Here is a 22,214-nt window from a genome sequence, read left to right as displayed (position 1 = left end):
TGCCTGTGTATCCCTGAGGAACAAAGATGCTGCCAGCTGGGTTTATGTTTCAAGACGCCTGTCCTCACCCTTGACCAAGAGATTCTACAGGGAAAGTGGGGCCAGGGCTGGGTGGGGGGAATGGGAGGGAGTTGGGACATCAATCGGGAAGCCGCCTTGCCTGGAAACCAGAGAGTCCGCCCTGCCAGCCCCAGAACTGCTGGGTTTACTTGAGGAGGCCAGAGACTGCAGGGGCGGGCTGGGGCTCACTCAGCATTTATTTCATACAGCTGTTTAAAAAGCTTGTTTAAAATATGGATCATTATATATATATATATATATACTTATATATATAAAATATATAAAGAGGAATTGAAGTGAGCCACCCCAAAGAAAAAGCTATGTTTTATAAATATTTCTGTAGCTCCCACATCCCAAAGGAAAAAAAAGAAAACAAAACAGAACAAATAAACAAAAAACATTTACAACCCAAGCTAGTGGTTCCATGTGATGGGCCCAGGGCCCTGCAGAACATTCCGGAAGACTGGTCTCTCTGGGCCAGAAAGGCCAAGTCTGCACAGTCTTGCCCATCCCTCGTTGCAGGCTTCTTAGGCCAGCCTGGAAGGCAGCATGTGGCACTCCAGGGCCTCAGGATGCCAGGTTATTTTTAATCCTGCCGGTTTCCTTTGATGTCCTGGCCCTCCTTTCAGGGCAACCAGGCCTTCTGTTCCTGACATCTAAGTGGAGACACGGCACAAACCTCCTCCCACGCCTGGCATCTGGAATTTGCAGGGAAAGTCCATGGGAGTCATCAGGTCCCTGCTGGTCACGCGGGTGCTCAGTGCGCCCCTGCGGAGAGGCTGTGGGCATGGCCTCACTTGCAGACATAGCGCTCCACCGTGCGCTCACACCTGCGGCAGGTGACATAGCAGCACCAGTGGTACTTGCAGTGGCACCGCTCGACCACGCGGTCTGTGTAGGGGTTGTAACCACGCCCACAGCACATGAGGTCGCAGCTGTCACTGCCGTTGGATGTCTTGTTGCACTGCCTGGGGGATGGGAAGCAGAGGTCAGTAAGTGCTCTTCACCCCACAGTGCTCCTGTGACCCCTGCTAGGCAGCTCACTGGCCATGTCACTCTGGAAAGTGGTGTGGTCTTTAGGGAAATTGGGGTGATCCTCTTACCTAAGGGTACCCCTAGATTTCCCTTATATTTCCAATAAGCGTCTATGGAAACACTGAGGCTGGTGTGTATCCTGGAAGGCCCAGCATCCAGGTGTCCATGTGGCCTTCCCTCCAGTGATCCAATCTTCATCTTTACTGATGGGGGAAACTAAGTCTGAGAACAGTGAGGGGACTTGCCAAGGTCCACAGGCTGAGAGAGTCTGGAGTGTTCAGGAAGACTTCCAGAAGAGGAGGGGTCAGCTAGGTGAGTTCAAGTAAGATGGCTAACCCCAGGAGAGGGGAAGGGTGTTGGGGTAACGGAACAGCCTTGGCAAAGGCACAGGACCTGGTGTCAGCTTAGTGAGAGCTAAGCTGGAAGGTAGGGTGGGCAGGGAGACCAGGAGAAGACTGGGAGGGGGTCAGGCTTGGGCTGGAAGGGGCCAGGGGAAAGCAGGGGAGGCTCCAGGGAGTTAGCAGGTAGCCTGTATGTGGGACCATGCAGGAGGCAGGGGGGAATGGCAGGAAGAACACATGCCCTAGGCCAGACAGACCTAGGTTCCAATCCCGGTTCTGCTGTTCACTGGCTGGTGACTTAAGACAAGTCACCTAACTTTTCTAGGCTTTGGTTAGTCACTCACCACCCACAAATGTCCCCAGTCCCATCTGCCAGTCCCTGGCCGACTAGTCCTTCCTGTGCGGTAGAAAGCAGCAGAGCTCCTTTTCTAATACTTCACCCTTGACCTGAGTGTCTGAAGGCCTGTCTTCCAAAGTCAGTGCCAGATGAGCCTGTGGTGGTGATTGGGGCTGGGAGTTGGGGTATTTGGGGCCGTGGGCCCCAGAAGGACTGCAAGATGCCTGGGAAGTGGTGGCACAGGCTGTGGGAAGGAGGGTGGGTTTTGGAGCTGCAGGCCTCTGGAAGAACCACGGAAAGAAGGCTAAGGTTTGGCATTCTGACTGCAGATGAGGCCTCAGTTTCCCCAGGCCAAGAGCCAGCCTCCACAGCTGCAAACTGCACATGCTGAACACTTTGCAAGCTCCTTAACATGCAGACACCTGCACTCCCCAGTCTCTCAGCCCGATCAGCCATGTTCCTTCCTCTAGGGAGCCTTCCTTGATTGCCAGGCTGGGTCAGGCAGGCTTGCTAGGCTCTCCTCCACCCTAGGCTTCCTGCCCTCTGGTACAACCTGAGCTCCTGTGGTCTCTTCCCACCTCCTGGGCAAGCAGGGCCATGGAGACCCTGGGGTATTTCTTACTGCAGCGAAAGCTGAGCATCACAGATGCCTCCTCCCCAGAGGAGGGCCTGAGAGGGGCGGCCAGAAACCTGGGGGCAGGCTAAGGTGGGGTGGGGTTCCTGTCCATCAGCAGCATGGGGCAAGTTCTAGGGCAGCAGGACAGCTGGGAAGGAAGAGGTCTGGCAGCCTGAGATTGGCAGATGGGTGGAGCCTACGCCCAGCCCAGAGGTAATGCTGGAGAAGTAAACCTGGAGTTCTGTCATCCCCATTTTAAGAAAGTAAGGCTAGGCTTCGGGTCTATGATGGCCATGTTCAAGCTCACTAATCCAGAAAGCTGTGCCCTTCTCTGACACACAGTCACTCACGATCCACCTCTCTCCCCTCTGGGGTCCTCAGTGGGCTGCACACAGCCCCTCTGTGTTCTAGAATCTTCTTCCCCTCCCCAGTTCCTCACACCTATCTTCATACCAGCCCAGACTCTGGCTCCTTCCTGTCTCCCTGGCCTGACCTGTTCCACCTTCACTTAGCCAACCCCCTCAATCTGGCCTCCAGATGGGAGCCTGGGCCTCCTCACGGAGCCTGCTGCCCTGGCCTGTGGGGATGGAGCCACAAACCACCCTCCCCTCCTGGAGGCAGGAACGTGGGCTGCGGAGGAAGCAGATGCTGGCAGGGCACCAACTATGTGCCAGACATGTTCCCAGACACCCGCTCTCCACTCAATATTCCTCTAACCTTGCTGAGCACCAATTTTGTGGAATGCTATTAGGGGCTCCTTAATAAAAGAGTTCCCCAGTCAAGCACCTCTGGGAAATACCAGCTTAATCGATCCTTTACTGTGGCTTCCCCAGGGCCTTCGATATGCCCTTGCACCTTGCGGAGGGCCAAGGAAAGCCTCCTAGACATACTGATCACAGAACTCTTTCTAGTGTCTCAGGATTAGCTTTCTCCAGAACCATCTTTGGGAAGTGCTGCCCACCTGGACCTTCACCAGCCCCACCTGACAGACAGTAGGTCTGCAGCCACCACTGCGAGCTCCCTCCCTCTGGGAGTGAGAAGCCAGGCAGACCTCACTCTCCTTCTGCTCTGCAGACTTCCTGCATGGCCAACTATTGGCTGCTGCCTCCACTTCCCCTTGTGCCTCTCAGTTCCTCTTTTGCTCAACAAGCAGGTTGCAGGACATTTCTCTTTCATCTGCTCATTTGACAAACATTTGCTGAGCACCTGTTCTCTACTGTGCTGCCTTTTTCCTGTTCTCTGTCTCCCTATACAGTCATTGTCTCTTCCCATCTAGATGGAAGGTGGGCTGAGGGCCCCCACCAGCCTCCATTCCCAGAGGTCTCGGCCAGGGCAAGGGGTACATGAGGCACTTCTCCTAGGAGCTCTACATGGGACCCCTTGGGCCCTCCCATCTCCTCCCAGCATTCCACTGGCTCCCTCCCTCCACTGGACAGGTACTTCATGCCTCAAATGTGAACCAAGTCACCACTGTATGCCTGGCCCCAAGCTGGGGTCAGTGTCTGCCCTGTTGGCGCAGCCCTTACCTGTCTTGGGTCCCGTGGGAGCCCACTTTCTCATTCTTCATGCAGAAGTCAGGTGAACTCTGCAGATAGACGAGTTCTGAGTCCTTCACAGGTCGGATATCCAGGTCCTTGGGCACCAAGTGCTTGCGGGTGCCCATGGGTCGGTGTACTACCTTGGTGGCCGATAGGTAGCGGGTCTTGAGGTCAGTGGCCACGTCCCGGAGCTCTTGCAGCCCCTTCCAGCAGGTGCGGATGGAGCAGGAGCCAGACACTCCATGGCACTTACATTTCATTTCCAGAGAGGCGCGCAGAGCCTGCAGACAGGCAGAGTGTTGGATTGGGTGGCAGGACACCCTCCCTGGCCTACCTGGGACCCTAGCCCCCACCGCATGACTGGATGCTCTCAGGGACTCACCACCCACTCTAGCCTCAGGGATGGACCAATCTGCTCCAAGGTTTAGAGGGGTTTGGGTCATGCTGCATCCCAGGGGACAGCTGAGAGGGACAGGAAGAGAGTGGGCTTTGCAGGGATAACAGCTGCCACTTATCAAGTGCCTACTGTATACCACATAACTAACATGTAATACGGTTTTATCACCACTGCAGCCCTTTCACTATCTTCCCCACTTTAAAGAGAGGAAATGAAGACTCAGAGAGGCTAACTCTCATGTCCAAGGTTGCACAGTTAGAAAATTGTGGAGCTGGGATTTAAACCCATGTCTGAGGGTGCTGCCAAGAGTGATGGCCTCTAATTTTCCACACCTTTTCTCTTCCATAAAACTGGGGCTCATTAAATGCTTGCTCGAAAAGCTGGAAGCAAAGAAGAGCAGGAAGGAAGGTGGTTGGGGAGGAAAAGAGAGAACAGGAGTGAGGCAAGAAGAGGCAGGGTGAGTGCTTGGGGCCCCTCCTCCCCATGCCACCCCCAGCTAGCGTGTCCCCTCCACTGAAGTGCTTCTGCCAGGTGGCCCTTAGCAAGCTCATCACCACTTAGGGCCTCTGTGCTCTTTGGCACAGGGCCAGCACATCAGTCCTGTAAGGATTAAATGACATGACATATACGAAAGGGGTTGTGAGCTTATAAAAGTTAAATCGAACTGGCTTTGAAAACTCAGTCTCCATCACAGCTGTGGTGGGGAGTGGGGAAGTGTGGGCCTAGGGGTTGGGCAGACTCTATCCCTGGCTTTGGAGATGAATTGGTCCCACCATCTTCCCTAGGCCTCAGTTTCCCCATTTATGCCTGAGAAGCGAACTAGAGGCCTTCTAAGGGCTTTTTTCCACCTTTCAAGTCCTGTCTACAGGACACAGATTCCCTGCCTAGGCCTGCCTCCTGCCTGCCCTGCCACTCCCCAGTCTCTCAGCCCGATCAGCCATGTTTCCTCCTCTAGGGAGCCTTCCTTGACTCCCAGACTATAAGGGTCATGGGTCACTAGGTCCACCCGCTGCATCAGAGAGATGGGGAAACCTAGGTGCAGAGTGGATATGGACTCTCCCAATATCACTCAGTGCGTTGGTGGGGGAGCCAGCCAAGGTCCTAGGGTTCTTTCTCCCTCACAGGACAGGAAGTGGGGACCGAGGGAGTGCATTGGGTATAAAGTCGGGAATTTGCTGAGTGAAGCCTAAGAGGGCACAGGAATAAAGTAGACAGGACTGCAGGTGTCAGGTCTGGGAGTCATCAGGGGAAGGTAAACCAGGCCTGGTTCCTGGGTTGGGATAGGAACCCGTGTCCTGAGGCTGAAAACCCTTGTCATTGGGGCTGAGGGAAGGTCTGTACCCTGGCAAGAGGAGGCTCAAGACTGGACATGGGATGGGAGTGGGGTTGGGTGAAGGACTCTCACTGGGATTCCATGAGAGGAGCAGGTTTCAGGGCTGGGAGACAGGAATGCTGAGTCTCTGGCCAGGCTCTGCTACAGACCCACAGTGTGATTGCCCTCAGATTCCCAGACTGTTCAAGGATGACCTGAATATCCTAGAATCCTCACACAAGGGAGACCAGTGAGAAGTGAGGACATGGAGTTTCATAGACCTGGCTCCCTCAAGCTGTATGTCCTTGTTTGAGACACCTACATCCTTTTGCCTCACCTGGTACCTCTATAAAATGGGCTAAGGGATGTGGGAGATGCCACTGCACAGGACACTGGCCTCCTGGGGCCCTTCTCCATCTGTGAAAAGGGGATGAGAGAGCCTGCCTGGAGTTGTTGGTGGACCATGGAAAAGAAAATCAATTAAGCGTCCAGCGCAGTATCTGAGCCATGGATTGGCATGAGTTAGTTTTAAATTTTCAAAAACTAGAAAGGTCTAGTCATTCGCTCACACACTCTCCTAGCTTTTTGTGCAATAGATGAAGAATTAGTGAAAAACTGGAAATAGTAGATGCCTGAGAGTGGTGTTCAAGAGGTTAGGGTGCTTTTGGAAGGGACTTCCTGTTAAATCCAAGTAGATAACTCCTAGTGTAAGGCTCAGTGGCCCACAGCCCCTTCCATGCCCTGGAGGAAGGGCTAAGGATCATGGGGGTTGGGGGTGGGGGCTGAGCATCCAATCACCATTTTATAGACAGGACCAACTGAGGCCAGAGAGGAAGTGACTTGCCATTCAGTCAGTGTCAAGTGAAACAGAGCCAAGACCAGAGCTCAGAGCTCCTGACTCCTAGCTCAGGGTTCCTTCCACACAGAGGGACAACTGGGATCTCTGTGGACCTCCCTGGAGGAGGAGGGACCAGGCAAACCCAAGCAGCTGGAGGAGGAAGAGCAGAGGGAGATCGCAAGGTATGCACGTGGGGTGTGGGCAGTCAGGGCTGGTCCTCCCCCGCCCCCTCACCAGGGCCCAGCAAGGCCCTTTTCTGGCCACTGGCACAAGCGCAGCATCTGGGGTGGGTGGGGTGGGTGGTTACCTGTCTCCCCACTTCACTGTTGTGTAGACGCATCAGTTTATTGGCTTGGGATCCTGTTTTTTTCACCTTCATAGGAGCATCGGAAAACTTGGCCCCCATGAGGAGCCCGTAGCTGAGGTTGTCCGCACATCCTCCCCAGCGGTTCCCGGGCCCGGGTGGCTCACCTGGGACTGGGCCGCAGGAGCAGCCGGGCAGGTCGCCAGAGGTGCAGGCCCGGGCGATGGCGTGGCTGATGGCGGCGGCCGACAGCGCATACACGAAGGCCGACTCCCGGGTCCCTGTAGGGTGAGAGGTGCGGGTCAGCGGGGTGGTGGACCCAGGGATAGAACTAACCCAGGCCTGAGGCCCTTCTGTTTCACTCCATTCATAGAGGGGCCACGCAGGGGCAGGGACTGTCACCAGTGTGGTGGAGGACTACACTGGGGCCATTAGCCTGCCACTCTTGCCTGTACCCCAAGGTCACATCCTCCCTGCTTTCTCAGCCCCATGCTCCACATGGCAGTGTCAAGAGCTGCTTATATGAATGAAGGCCCAGGACCCCAGCTCCTCCACGAACTCATGTCCAGCTGAGTGTGCAGAGAGCGTGCTGGGGTTCAGTTGTGCCCCCCACAAGAAACATTCAAGTCTTGATCCCTGGTACCTGTGCGCGTGACCTTATTTGGAAATCAGGCCTTTGCTGATGTAACCCTGCTGAGATGAAGTCACACTGGATCAGGTGGACCCTGGCCAAGCGCTGGTGCCCTCTTGTAGAGGGGATGCTGGAGGCCCAGACACACATCTAGGGAGAACATCTTATGACAACTGAGACAGGAGATGTATGATGCAGCTAGAGGTCGGAGTATACCCAGGATGCCCCTAGCCACCACAGCTGGGAACAGGCATAGAAGCCTTTCCTGGGGCCTGCAGAGATCTCATTTGCACACTTGCAGCCTCCAGAACAATGAGACACACGCTTCTTTTTTCTTGTATTTTTTTTTCTTATGGAAAAAATAGGTTGCCCAATACCCTCCTGCTTCTGCCTCCTGAGTGCTAGGATAACAGGCCCTGGCCTGAGACAATGTAATTCTTCTGTTTGAAGACAGCCAGAGTGACAGCAGCCCTGCTGCCCTGGCCCTGGCTCTGTCTCTTAACCAGCAGTTGCTTCACCTTCTGGAGCCTCAGTTTCCTTCACTGCTGAACACAGTGATTACAGCCCCCTGGTAGGCTTACCCTGACATTCAGATAACTGGGGAAGGAAGGAGGGCTGCCACACTGAGGATCCACGAGAGTTCTGAACATGCAGGGCAGAGATGAGACCCACTGGGGTGTCTGTGCTTGGAAAAAGCCTCTCTGTTTTCCCCAGGGGCCCCACACCCATCTCATCCAGGAAGTCTGCTTCACAGCTGTTCTTCTGCCTCCACCGCTATGTGCATCGCAGCAATTTCCACCCGCCATGTCTAGAACCTCCTGGGACCACCTCCTTGCCCCAGGGGGCGGCTCTACAGAGGTGTCCATATATGCTGCCTTCCCAGGAGCCTCCCTCACGTGTGGCCTTCAGTTCAGCAGGCAGCCACTTTGGGCAGCACGGCCATCATTCTTCCTTCATTCATTTGCGCTGATATATTCACTCATCGGTGTTTATTCATTCACTAATTCATGCCTGAAAACCTGTATCTATGAATGACTCATGGTCCATCCGTCCATCCAGCCGTGCCTTGTTCATCTGCGTATCCATCCACTTAGTCACTCATCCGTCCACAGCCTATGAATCCATCCACCCTTGAATTCATCCACCTATCCAAACACGCAGATCCTGCTTGGACCCACTCACCCCCTCCCTCGGACATGCAGCGGCCCGCAGCCAGCCCCTACCTCTCTCCAGATCAAGCAGGTAGTTGGGGGCGAGCTCGATGGAGGAGCAGTTCCAGCGCATGTCGGCAAAGGCCCTGCGGCAGGCCTTCGTGGCCTCGCGGGCGGCGTGCACGATGGTACGCATGAGCTCCAGGTTGCTGCGGCACAGCTGCACCTGCGCAGACACCAGGCCCTCCAGCTGCTTGCAGTGCTGTGTCTGGTTCAGCGCCAGGGCCGCCGGCGTCTTGGACAGTGCTCTACACACCCCAAAAATAATGGAAAAAAGGCAGGATGTGAAGGGCGAGGGGTCTCCACCGTCCTACTGGTACAGCCCTCCCTTCAGTAGACCCTGGGGCCGTTCTTGGAAGCCCCACCTGACAGAGCAGTGGTTTTTCTCTCCCGCCCCTGTGTGACCTTGGGCACGTCCCTGTCCCTCTCTGGGTCTTGGGCCCTAGCCATGCATAGGATCATAACCCCTATCCTACCAAAGGTGTATGGAAATTGTACTAACAAGAAACACTTTTGAGGTTCAGAATGCCAGCTCGTCCATTGCCTAACAGTTCTCATGCAGCTGTGAATTACTACTTTTTAATCAACATCCACTCAGCACTGAGCAGCTATGTGCCAGAAACAATGCTAACTGTTAGATTATTATAATCATAACTACCCATATGACTAATTGATTCATCACTGTACAGACATGAGCTAGGAACTTCATTGTTGCGTGTAATTACCAAACCCATTTGGTTAAGTCGTAAAGTTCATATATGTCCCCGCAAGGGATTGCCATTGAAACGTTAAAGGGCACCCAATTTTGTGATGATCCAGAGTTTAGAAAACTTGCAGCATCTAATCCAGATTTCGCCATTATCTTCCTGTGTGATCTTAAATAAATCACTGCTTCTCTCTGGACCTCAGTGTCTGTACCTATAAACTGTATTTCCCACGATGGGTTTCCAGTGGGATAGGGACTTTCCTACCACCATGCCTTTGCCCAAGGTTGTCCTGATGGCGGGAATGCCTTTTCCCTTCCTTCACCCAAATGAATAAATGAACTCCATCTACTCACAGAAGAACTCTTTACTAAGCACTGAGACTTCCCAGGCTCCTTTGGTAATGAACATGACATAGATCCTTTTCTCCAGGGGAACCTAGTTTAATGACTGGAGAGAAAGCAAGTCCCAGCTGTTCCAGCTTCTGGGCTGGTCAAAAGGAACAGCATACGCTTTCCTCTGGACAGCAGCTGTGTGACCCAATTTCTCTGGGCCTCGTGGTTCTCATCTGTTATAATGACCATTTCTACTTCAGAAGGCTATGGAGAAACTTAAACAAGATAATGAATTCCAGGCTTTTGTAATATTCAGGCTTGGTGCCACGTGAATCTTGGATTCAAGGGAGTGAACAGACCTGAACTCTGTGCTGGGCATTTTTGGGGAAACTGCTACTCTCTGAGTGTCAACTACAAAGTGTAGGCAAGGGTTGAATGAGGTACTGTGTACTATATTAAGTACCAGTACTGGCTTACTTCCTCCTGTCTCTCCCTCTGCCATGCCCCACCCACCATATAACCACCCCCCCAAATACATAAACCTACCATAGACCCAGAGGGCAGGCAGAAGACAGAGGGCCTGGCCCAGTGTCTGTGGTGAGGACACCATAACCCAGTCTGCCTGAGATGGACTGTGGGTGTTCTGGTCAGTCCCCCTTCCCTGTGGCCCTGGCTTATACCCACCATAAACCACGATCAAGGATATGCTGGGTGTGTCTGGGCACCAACATCCAGAACCAGCCTGCCACAGAGTGGCCTCAAATAGTGAGCCTTAGTGGAACCATTCTGGGGTACTAGCCTCACCTTCTGGGGTGCCTGTCTGCATCCCCCCCAGACCTGACTGGGTGGGCTCTGACCATACAGAGTCAAATGTCTACCTCCATGTATTCTCGGTGACTAGCATGGTTCCCCTCCCTGTGTACATGGCTCAGCTTCAGCACTGAAGTCAGGCAGCCCAGCATTTGTCTAGCAGCTCCCAAGTCCAGCCCTTCTCCTTGGCAGGCTGTCCCCTCCAGGTGGGTGTGGCCTATCTTTGCGGGTCTCCCTGCACTGCACCAGGCTGTCCACACAGCCTGTCCTGAGCCCACTCTGCCTGTCGCCCTTGCCAGCATCCTTCCCCCAGGCCAGTTTTCGCCATTTAAAATAGAGGATCAGAAGAGTGACAGCAGACCAGACATTTGGCCCAGTGGGTGCTCAATCAGGTACGGCCTTCTGTTCTCCCACTCAGCTGAGAAGCAGGGTGATAGAGGCTGAGCCTTTCCTGTGGAGTGCAGTCCGGCGGCTCTCAGGGAGGGGCACCCAGTGCTCCTGGTGCCTCTGTCTCATTGACTGGGGTCCTTGCAAACCCCTAAGCCACTTGGTCTCAGCTTCCTCTCTGAAGCCATCAGGCAACAGCCTCCCCAGCTGGCCGGGAGGACACCTCCCAGTTGGGGCTGGCTTTGGAAGCGGTGGGAAGACCAAAGGAAGCTGTTCTGGAGGTGCCTGGAGGTGGGAGCCAGGGGTAGTAGAGGGGCCCAGTGAGCTGCTGACTGGGACAGGAATGCCTGAGTGGCCAGCCCAGGAGCAGGGGAGGGCTATGTGGTCCTCTGGTGATTAGTGGTAATGACCGAGTCTAACTAAATCCCCTTTGGGGAGGTAATCAGGATTGAGGAGGAAAGTGGGGGAGTCACTGGTGTGGACATCTCTCCAGGCTTGCCTGCTCCAGCAGACCCCTAATTGGAAACATTTTGGTTTATCTAGGGGTGGGGATGTGGGGGAGAGGGTGGAGGAAAGGACAGGAGGGAACAGAGAGTTCACAGGCGCTGCCGCGCCAGGGGTTCTGTAGTCCCACGGGCTCCTCTCACTGGGGAGTTGGAGCCCTCCTGGTTCAAGCTCTGGCTCAGCCACTCACCCACCACATGACCTGGGCAAGTCTTCCCCTTATCCAGCCTCAGTTTCCTAGTCCACTAGCACTCATGTCCATTGCTCCAATGGCGAGAACCTTTTCGGGCAACACAGCTAGGGAAATGGCTTCATCTTCCACCCACCACCAAGCCACAGTCCTCCTTCTCCCTTCCATTTGTCAGCCCATCTCTGTGTCTAGGTGGCCCTCCACACCTAAGGCCTTGGCAGGGTCATGTCATCTCCAGCTGGCGTTCTGTGGCAAGCCCTCCCTGCCCTCCCTGTCCAGTCTTCCATCAATGAGCTATTTTCCTACACCTAGGAAGCTTCTGGGAACCTGGCTCAGGTAAGGCCAGCTTCTGTGAAAGGCTCCCCTCCTGAACCTGCCCCCCACAGCATCCTTCTGCTCCAGACGCTGGGGACAGGCTGTATGATGAGTTTCTGACCTGGCAGCCAGGCCTTAAGTGCCTTGAACCAAGGTCTCGCTCATTGTCATTCTGCAGTCCTGCAGCTCATAGGGCTGGGTGGTACCAGCTCATCCACTCAGATGCATCTTGGGTAGAGCTGGGCTCACAAGCCTCTGATGCCCACTCAGAATTAGCCCGTTGCCTATGCCGCACAGAGAGATGGAAAGAAGGCCATAGTTGGGTTGGGGGTGGGTCCTGACATCAACAGCTACACCTCTAGGATGAGGAGGATCCTAGCATGACTGTGGCCATAATAGGGACCCTTAAATCCTGCCCAGGGAAGCCCCACAGTCCTGCCTTTGTGGACTCTACTGACTCAACGGTGGGAGAGCAGTGGAGTCTGTGGAGATCCTGTTCCCTGAACCACCTGCCCACCACCCTTTGGGCCCACGAGGGAAGTTGGGGAGAGCAGAAGTCAGGGCTCTAGGCCCATCAGGCAAGCTCACCCCTTGCAGGTTTCCATTTGCCCCTGGGGTGGCCTTGGGGAGACTCTTTCCCCATGACAAGTCAGGTCTCTTTGGTGAGCCCTTAGGTGTAGGAGGAACTAGGGTTCCTCAGGACTGCCCGTCCTTCCCCTCATACCAGGTTGGGTGGGGTCTGCAGCTACCAGCTCAAGAAGGGGCATAGGGCCTGCAAGTCCTCCTAGTCCCTCTTCAGAGCCACAAGGGACCACTATACTGCAGTGAAACTGAGGTGAATGAAAGGCCTGGGGCATGCAGATGTAGACCTGCCTAGAAAGCACTGCCCTTGCCTCAGAAGAAACCCCCTGCCTGGGCCTACATATGCCAACTCCCTATGCTCCCCATCCTGCAAGATTTGCCAATCAAACAGTCGGTGAGCAACTTCCATGGCATTGTCAATTCCCTGTGTGCAAGTGGGAAACTGAGGCCTGAGAAGGGCAGGACTGGCCCAGACACAGCCCATCAGAGGCAGAGCCGAGCAGGAAGACATGCCTCCCAGATCCCAGGCCAGGACTCTGTCCACCCCAGCTGCAGAGGCTGAGGCATAGGGAGGCAGGTCTTGGCCAAGGCCCGTTTGGTGGCAGGTGACCTGGGGGAGCTCAGACTGGGACTCAGACACCCAGTCTGGTGCTCCTTCCCTTCCACTTTGCAGCAGCTGCGTCCCTTCCAGAGTCACTTGGAACCTTCGAGAGGCCCCACCCCTGCTGAGTGACAGTTTCATCACTGCCCAGGAAGGGGATAACCTTTATGACCCACCCAGCCTGGGCCTTTTCTCTCATCAGGCAGCCACAGGGGTTCACAGGGTCATGAACCACACTCTGCCCTTCTATCAGGGCAGCCAAGGGGGTGCTGATTAGCCATTTGCTGATCTGGTGCTCTCCCAGCACCTGGCTTAGAAAGTAAGTTTCAGAAGGTTTCAGGTTATTTCTGGGCAGTCAGGTTTTGCCTTACTCCCCTACCCCCAACCCACCTGCTCAGACTGTCCCAAGAGCCCAGCAGATGGGCACCCCAGGTCACTCAGCCACATTTGGTTTCAGTTCCTGTGTGAAATATCCCTTCGATCTCCAGGTCACTTTCTAAAGCCCAGAACAACTGCCCCAGAACAGAACTCATCCTCCGGGATAACAGTGGGTGGGCTTCCTGCCACCAACAAGCCTCAGCCAGGCAGCCCACCTCAAATCCCACTTTTATTCCCCACTGGCCGAAAAGTCCTGCTGGTTAAAGAACTCCCAGGCCTCTATTTCTTCTTGTGTGCAGCGGTTGGGGGGGGGGGGACAGTAGTAGGAGGGGGGAGGGGTAACAGCAGAAACCACAGCACAGATCAGGACATTTACATAAAACCACATACATAAAACACTACCACTACTACTACTACTACACACACACACACATACACACACACTGCTATTCTTAAATTCCACCTCATGTTCAGCTCTAGAAAGAATTCAACCATTATTGAGGGCTGGCCTCATGGAGACCAACTGCCCTCTGCCTGAGTTCTGATCCTGCAGCCATCATGAATTAGCCATGTGACCTTGGAGGAGTTCCTTACCCTCTCTGTGCCTTAATTTCCTCACTGTAAAATGGTAGTGATAAGACTATCACCTACCATATGGAGTATTAACAAACCTGGTGACCGTCGCTCCCAGAACTGTGTTGGGACACTGACTAGCAGGTGCTTGTGGATCCTGGTCTCTCTAAGGTGCTGTTCCTCCTACATGGCCCTCTCCAGCTCCCTCAACCTGGACACAGACCATGGCCCACCACCCAGTGCTGTTACACACACATCTCCTCGAAGAGGCTGGGAGCGTCTTTAAAGCAGAAGCCAAGTTGCGCCCACTTGTGTCATAGTCTGTTCTGTGCAGTGGGGATAAGCTGGGAATTGGGCTTAGGAGCCACTTACCCTGCCATGTGCCAGTTTAGGGCTGTGTGAGTCCCATGGGTCTCAGAGGCTCAGTTTTCCCTTTGTAGAGTAGAACTCTATAAGCAGCAAATGTCATTCAAGCCCAGTTCTCAGCCTCTGAGTCCCCCTGCACCTTTCAGCAAACCCTTTCCTTCGCTGGGCCTCATTTCCTTGTTTGTAAAATGGTGGTGGTGGGTAAGGGGGCTTCCCTCACTGTTCAGAGCCTTGCCTGCTGGAAGTGTGAACATGGGTGTCCTGCAGCAGGAGGGGTGGTGGTTTCTCAAAACTCACGAGGGAGGAGCCCATATGCCAAGGCTGGAGACCACCCACCAGCCTCCTCCTTGCAACCAAGATGTACAGGAAAATGGGGTTCTCTCTTGAGTCATGAATTAATCAATAACTTGGCCCAGAAGGGCAGGGCCAGTGACCTCAAGACTGCTGGCGGCCAGTGCTATCACCCAGTCTTCCAGCTAATCCACAAACCCTCCTCAGAGCCCCTCCCAGCCCCCATAATCTGCCCCCTGCTGTTTTATCTGCAGGCTCCCTGCCCCTGCCCCAACTCCAGGCTTACATCCTGTCCTGGACTTTCCACCCCTGGCCCTTTGCTCCGGGAATCCCCCCACCAGCCTTCCCTCCTCCCCTCCACTCCCACCTGCCAAACTCTCCCTCTGTAACCACCAGGGAGGAGCGACCTCTGGGCCCCCACACCAGGACGCTGGTCTCTCCTAGGGCACTGGACACTTGCGGAGTTATTTACAGCCTGGGCTTATCTCTGGGGTGGCCCAGGAAGGGGCTGGGCTTCGCTCCCCTGCCCTGCACTCCTCAGCAGCTGGGAGCAGGGCAGTGCTGCTGTGGAACCAGGTATGCACCCCAGCACTGTTCCCCAGTGATCGTTTATACCCACAGAACCCCAGCACATGTGCGAACCCCCAACAGTGGAAGGACCTCTCAGGAGCCTCTGCTCATCGGATCTGAGTGACCCAGAGAGTGTTATCCTGCCCCGATAGACCTAGGACGCTGAGGCTTCCAGGGGTGGAGTGACACGTCCCCAAAGTCACCCAGGTGGAGGCGTCAAGACTGTCTTTGTAGACCTCCAGCTAGGGTCAAGGAGGCTGACAAGCAAAGGATCCTGAGCTACCCCTGAGTGCCACCGCGAGCGGACCCACTTGATAGCGTCCCCAGGACAGGATGTGGTTTTCCAGCAGCCCAGCCAAGACCAGCCGCACCTCTGTGGCCTTTGTCAACCCTCAGCTGCCCAGGATGAGACAATTCCCTCACCCACTTCGCAAGCCGGCGGAGTGCAGTGGTGGTGGTGGTAAGGACAGCACTTCACAAAGGAAGAAACTGAGGCTTAAGAAGAATGACTTACCCACGACCCCAAAACCACTTTGAGTCTTGGCGCTCGCCCAATCCAGGGGGCCCCCTTAACGCCCCCGGCCGCCCCAGCCGCCCGCCCCAGGCCCGTCGGCGTGGACTCAGGGTCCCTACTCACAGCCACTTGATGCCATAGCACACGCCGGTGTGGAGCGCCAGGGCGAAGAGCAGCGCCTCGCAGACCTGCGGCCGCGCCCTCATCTTCGCGCCGGGCGCGCCCGGGAGTCGCACCCAGCAGGAGCCGCTCCGAAGTCCCGCCGCCTGCAAGCCACCGCCGCGGGTCCTGCGCGCACGCCGCCTGCAGTCGGGGAGAGCGACGCGGCGGGTTAAGGCTGCGCGCGGGCGGGGAGGCGTTTTATTCAAATTACAAAGGAGGGGTCGGACCGGGAAGGCCGAGCGCGGCGGGCGTCCCCTCCCGTCCCGCACCGCGCAGGACCCGCCAGCGTCTGGCTCGGATTAGGTGCATGTCCGCCCTAGTGTCGCCCGGGGCTCGGCCGCCCGGGAAGGGCAGAGGGTGACAGAACCAGAGACGTCCAGAGAGACCTGGCAGAGACAGCGAAGAGGAGTGAACGAGGTTGAAGCAGAGAGAGGAAGCGGGTCACACAGACGGAGGGATGGAAAGGAGAGGAGCAAGGGATCCCCGGCGGGGGCAGTAGATCCGGGGCCCAGAATCTGGGTTCTTACTCCGCAATATGCATTGTTAGCTATTATGGTCTTGGCAAGTCTGTTTGCCCCACTCTGTGACCTGGGTGATCTGGGACCAATTCATCTTTTTATAAAGAACGTTCTAACACATGATCGCCTTTGCGCCTCCCAGCAGCCCTGTGATAGGTACCATGACTGCCTCCATTTTACAGATGAGAAAACTGAGGCCCAGAGATGTGAATGGGCTTTCAGCTAGTGAGCGGCAGGTCGGTGCTGGGCCATCTGCTCTCATGTCTACCTGTATCCGGTGAGATAAAGACTGGGAGAAGACAAGAGATGGGGGCTCGCTGTGGGCATCGGTTTCTTAGTCTGGGAAGGGGAGGATGAGAAATGGGATGGCAACGTTCTTTACACATGGAGGGCTGCTCAGGGTCCTGGACCTCCGAGTCAGCCACCCCACATTAGTGGCCAGGTCCTGGCCTCCTGGCCCTGGCCGAGCAGGGGAAGCTCGGGGCCAGCACGATGCCGCCTCCGGCCGCCAGGTGACGCCCGAGGGCCGCAGAGGAACCTCTGCCCCGCCCGCCCGCAGCCCGCAGAGCGGCTTTCTGCGGCTTTTCCCCCTCTTCATTCTCACCTCATTAACTCCCTTCCCAGCTTCTCCCAAATTTACCAACACCTGGCGTTCGCCCGAAGTCATACACAGCCCCAGCCCCTCTCCCCTCCTGAGGAGCAAAGACAAAGGGATTCCTTTCTAAAGGGTTTGCGGAGTTGGAAAAAGGAGGCTCCAGACATAGTGGGGGGCGCTGGAACGCGAACAGCGCTTTTTTATCTGACTCTGTGAACCTGGGGAAGCTTTCAACCACCCCGGCCTCCGTTTCTCCTTCTATAACGACAACGGACTGGATTCCACGCATCTCCCGAGATCTTTCCACCTCCCAACTGCCTATGAGTCCTTTTGCGCTCCCCTCTGCCTGTTCCCACTATTGGGTATACCTGTTCCAGAGTGTGTGTGTGTGTGTGTGTGTGTGCGCGCGCGCGCTTCATGCGACACACACACACACACACACACACACACACACACACACACACACACACACCGGTTTGAAACCCTGTTTTCTGGTTCCTTCCAGCATAGCCCAGAGGAAGGCAAGGAGAAAAATTACTCTCCTCCCCGCCCCCCGCCCCAGCCCTCCGCAGAGTCCCCCAGCTAAGGGTTCCAGCACGGACATTCAGGCTGGGGTCTCTCCCCAAAACGAGAAAAAATACCTGCTGGATGCGCGGGATGGGGGGGGGGGGAGAATCAAACTCAGTCACTGTCCCTCCTCCTAAAGCGTAGGCTCACCGCAAGGCGCCCAGAATTCCTGGGTGGGGAGGGAGCAGGGGCTGCACGAGGAAGGAGGCTCAAGGTCCCAACTCTCCCAAGAAAAGGAGAAGTCGCCCAGGTCACCCAATGGACGGGGACCCGGGTCTCCAGCTACTCCCTGCTCTATGGGACCGACCCCAGTGGTCCCAGACCTTCTTTCACCACCGCAGCTGGTCGCCGGAGGAGGCAGCTCTCGGCCTGGGCCTCTGGGTCCTGACAGATTATTTCTGGCCCAAGTAAGAACGTCCAGGACAGCCACACCGGCTGCTTGGTCACCCTCAGCCTGCGTACTGAGGATAAGGTCGCACTGGCTTCCCAGAGCCCCCGGCCCGCCAGGGGGCGCTAAGCCGGGGTACAAAGTGGGATCTGCAGGGGCCTCTCGCGCGGTGGGACTTTGGGCAAGCCCGCTCCTCTTCCTGGGCCCTAGTGTCCCAATTTAGGGATGGAGTGAAGTGTAAAGTGAGTGCCCTCTCGGCCCTAGTCATTCTATAAGACACCCACTTGCCTTGGTCAGCCCTGAACTGCCCAAGCTTTGCTCAGGCCCGGCGCGGGGCTGCCCTTGAGCCAGGCGCGTAGTGGGCCGGCGTCAAAGCGCAGTTCTATGGAGAGAGAGACGTCCCTTCCTCCCCCCGCGGGGCAACTGGTCCAAGCTATCCCGCCTGCAACAGACGGAGTGGGCCGTCCCAGGTTGTGCACACGATGGACACCGCGACCGCAGTCACCCCAGCCCCGCGGCTCCAACAGGTGGTCATAAAAAGCTTGGGCTGAGGAGGTCCCTAGAAACCTCGGCCCTGGGGCAGCCTCCCCTCTGAGACTAGCCTACGAGGAGTAACAGAGCCTCGCAACCCCGACGCACCGGTGCTGGGCCGGGAGCTGTTGCCACACGCTGGGACAGTGTCCACACCGCGAGTAAAGTCGGAGCCGGCCGGTGCAGGAGCTCCGGCGGCGCCGCTCTCAAAGCGGATCGGGCAAGCCAGGGACGCCCAGCTACGGCTTCAAGGTTACCTGCAGGGCGGAGCGAGCCTAGGCCCACAACCCAGCTTTGACCCCAGGCGCGAGTCTTTTTGGATCTGTCCGCAGGGCTGCGGACGCTTCGTCGCGTCACCGCGGAGACGCGGTATTTTGGAAATGCGAAGGAAAGGTGGGGAGATCGGGATCCCTCCCACTACTTCCCTGGAGTCCGATCCTTCGCGCCCAAGGGCTGTGAGGGACACCGAGGCACCTCAGCGCCGCGGGTGGAAGGTGTGGGGCTTGTGCGCGCTCAGCCAGATGTCTCAGGCGGCTCCAGATTTGCCACGGGGCGGGGGACAGAACTCTCCTCGTCCCCGCCCCCCCAGCCTGGAGCTCAGGTCTGTAAACAAACTCGGTTCCCCCACTACCCCTGCTGACTTTAGGAGCGGTTTTCAGAACAAGGATTCCGTTCCCTATCTCCGGATTTGATAGGGTCTGCCGAATTTCTCTGCCTTTTACCACCCTCTCGCGCCTCTCCACACACACCCTCGAACGCGGGATCCAAGTCCCCCCACCCTCGGGATGGCTAGGGCATGACCTCATCAGCCGACCGACTGGGAGGGAGGGGGTCGAGTCCTGGGGTGGGGGACAGGGCCGGAGAGCTGGGGAGTGTCGCGGGAACTGCGCAGCCCACCCAGTCTAGCATCCCCTTCCAGCCCTTGTCCCCAGGTCGCGGTCTCAGCGCTCTGCAGTGGGGTGGAAGGGAGGTATGAGGAGCGCTTGGTTTGCTTCCCCGGGAGTGGGTGCCCAAGGAGTCCGCGGCGGGGGCGAGAAGGACAGTCCCTCGGGTTCGGGAACTCCCAGCCCTGGAGGGTCCCCGATGAGCGTTTCCTGCTGTCGGAGACCACTGCTCACCTCTCCGAGCGCTCTCCGGACCCGCCCTGCGTGCCCCGCTGCCCTCGCCGGCCTTGGGAGCGGCAAGCGCGGCCCCCTGTGGGCTGGAGCGCACTTGGGCAGAGCAAGCAGAGGGCGCCCTCTTGGTGGAGTGGCCGGAGAAGGACGCGGGCGATCCTGGCAAGCGGCGGGCGACTCCGGGCCGCGCGGACCCACGCGCGGACTCGGGTTGCTCTCGCTGAGTTCTAGCAACTGGGGCCGGCGCTCCCTGCTAGCTGCAGCTCTCCCTGGGCCGGGCGCGATCTGCGGCGCAAGCAGCCCCAACTGCTTTATAAGGCACGGGCGGCCTCTTTGATCCGCCCACGTCAGCGCGCAGAAACCCCACCGGGTGGCTGCCTGGGCATGCGGGGTGGGGGGCGGGGGCGTGGTTCCTGCTGACGCCTGGGACCCGCTGCGCCCGCCCTGCGCTCCAGGAGATTTCGCACCTGGTGACAGTACACATAGCCGGAGTGTTGTTGCATGCCTACTGCGTGTCAGTCGGGCGCAAGTAAGGCCCATTTCGAATCCTCTCAGGAACCTTAACCAGCCAGAGGGAAGTCGGATTTGGGTCTGAGTCTGGACCCTGGCATCACTAGGTGCACCTCTCAGGAGAAAGGAGGTGCTGGGGACTCAGCTCTGCGAAGCGCACTGTAAGTGGTCCCCAAGCCTGGTCAGGCATCCTAGCCGCTGGGGTGATTGTTGGAGACACTTCTGGGCACCAACCCCCTACCCTAACCCCTAGCACAGGTTTCAGAAGCTAAAGTGGACAGAGAGAGTTTCCTGTGAGGTGTAACCGGTGGGGCTTGAACTACTCTCCCCCATCACCTGGCCTCCCCTGACCAGACCTGCGCGCCAGCCACAGCTCCCTTCTCCCCACCCCTTCGGGGAGACCCTGTGATTTCTAACTGCCCATTAGGCGCTATGATTCCTTGGACTTCTGTCTCCCGTCTAAGGGGCTCCAACCTCAGAAGGTTCTCAAGGATAATCTAGCCCATTACTACAAAGAGAAATAGCAATTTAGGACAGAAGGCAGTGGGATATTTAGGAATTAGAAAAAGAAGACTGTTCTACCCAAAGGCTGGGGACAAAGTGTCCTTAGCTCCCTTACCCCGACTCACTCTGGCCACCAGAGTCACCAGGCTCAGAGCCATTCTAGTTGGCCTCTGTCTAATTAAGACGCTATCCCATACATTTGCATAAACAATGCTTCTGCCAGAAATCCACTGGCTCCAGAAAGGGACTTGAAATCACAATATAGATTTTGGGTTCCAAAACTGATTTTTGCCCAATTTTATTTTAAGCTTAGACTGAAACTCAGTGTTCTTACCCATAAAATGGGAATAATACAATCCCTCAAAATCCTGTACATTCTCCACAGTCAGGATTAGTAGCTCCATTTTACAGATGTGAAAGCGAAGGCTCAAAAGGAAGATGCTCGCAAGCACTGGAGCTAATACCAGAACCCAGGTCTCTTTAGCTCAGAGTCCACTCCAGTCGTACCTGCAATGAACAGGTGGGAGAATAGTGACTTCCCATGTCACATGGGATTGATGGAAGCCAGGAGATGCCCAGCCTTGGCCCCTCCCGGCTGCTCAGCTGTGTCCTGCAGATAAAGGTCTGGGTGCTAGGGCTGGGCACCATGCTGTGAGATGAGAGTGGGAGGAAAGTAGCATTAAAAGCTTGGACCCTGGCAAGAGGCCAAGGTCTCCCTATGCATACAATAAGAAGGCTGTTAGCAGAGTATTTCCTGACACACTTGAGAGACAGACATTTTTCATCTTTAGATTCCACTGACCTTTCCCCTTCCCTTTTTGTTCCCCTTCCCTCTGCTTAGCCCTCTTCAGGGTCAGGCCTGTGCTGGCTATCTGTGCTGGCCTCTTCGGGGAGGACAAGGTTCTAGGCAGGGCAGGGCAGGGCTGGCACACCCCTGGGCTGCTGTTGCGGGGGGGTGGGCTCATGAGTATGGTTATCGGATCGCCCAGTCCTGCCTAGGGCTTCCTGCTGGCTACTCTCTCAGCACCTGCCTGATCGCCATTGTGGGGGGGGGCGGCTGACACACGCCTGTCCAGCCCCACCCTGCACATGCACTGCTTAGGGAGGCCTCCAGGCTGAAAGAACATGGTGGGGGACGGCCACAGTTCTGTTCCCCAAGCAGACCTTTACTGACCCCTTCACCCACCTCTGCTTCCTTCTCTTGAGGCCAAAGCCTTGGTGGAGATGGTTGGTGCCAGCTGGCTGTTTCTGTGGGGCCATGGATTGGGTTGGGGGGGTGGTGAGGAGAAGGGGTTTTAGTGCTGAGTTCTGCTTCTGACTTACTCGGTGATTATTTGTTCTCTCTGAGCCCCAGTCGCCATCCATAGGTGAGTGAGGGGTTTTAAAGATCCTCACTCTTGGTCCTGGACAAAGCTGGCAGAAGTCTTCCCACTCCTTCCCAGGTGGACATCAAGAGGGCCCAGGGTGTGGTTTCCAGTACCATGGGGCTCTGAGAAAGGCCTGCCTGGGAAGCCAGGTGAGCAGGGGTCTGAGCAGAGAGGTCAAAGCCTTTGTCTCCCTGCCTGGGCTTGGCATGCATCATGG

The 22,214-nt window shown here is 56.3% G+C and overlaps 1 protein-coding gene across 4 annotated transcripts; it reads right to left on the bottom strand.

Moving 5' to 3' along the window:
* Positions 1-268: 268 nt before the first annotated feature.
* On the bottom strand, positions 269-19,957 carry Wnt11 (Wnt family member 11). Of its 4 annotated transcripts, XM_020182591.2 has the most exons (6): positions 19,620-19,957; positions 15,864-16,043; positions 8,633-8,868; positions 6,782-7,059; positions 3,916-4,208; positions 269-1,028 (listed from the first exon to the last, which is right to left on the bottom strand). In XM_020182591.2, exons 2-6 carry the CDS (start codon positions 15,944-15,946, stop codon positions 854-856), a joined length of 1,065 nt encoding a protein of 354 aa, XP_020038180.1. In that variant the 5' UTR covers positions 15,947-16,043; positions 19,620-19,957; the 3' UTR covers positions 269-853. The 4 variants fall into 4 exon arrangements, with proteins under 4 accessions (XP_020038180.1, XP_073938742.1, XP_020038182.1 ...); XM_074082641.1 differs by lacking the exons at positions 15,864-16,043; positions 19,620-19,957 and adding an exon at positions 7,422-7,559 and having other exon boundaries at positions 270-1,028; positions 6,946-7,059; positions 8,633-8,716; XM_074082645.1 differs by lacking the exon at positions 15,864-16,043 and having other exon boundaries at positions 271-1,028; positions 19,620-19,824.
* Between the last annotated feature and the right edge of the window lie 2,257 nt (positions 19,958-22,214).

Source organism: Castor canadensis, chromosome 1 (genome assembly GCF_047511655.1).
Source record: "Castor canadensis chromosome 1, mCasCan1.hap1v2, whole genome shotgun sequence".
Taxonomy (NCBI): Eukaryota; Metazoa; Chordata; class Mammalia; order Rodentia; family Castoridae; genus Castor; species Castor canadensis.
Note: the sequence above shows the minus strand (reverse complement) of the source record. Positions and strands in the feature narration are given on the sequence as shown.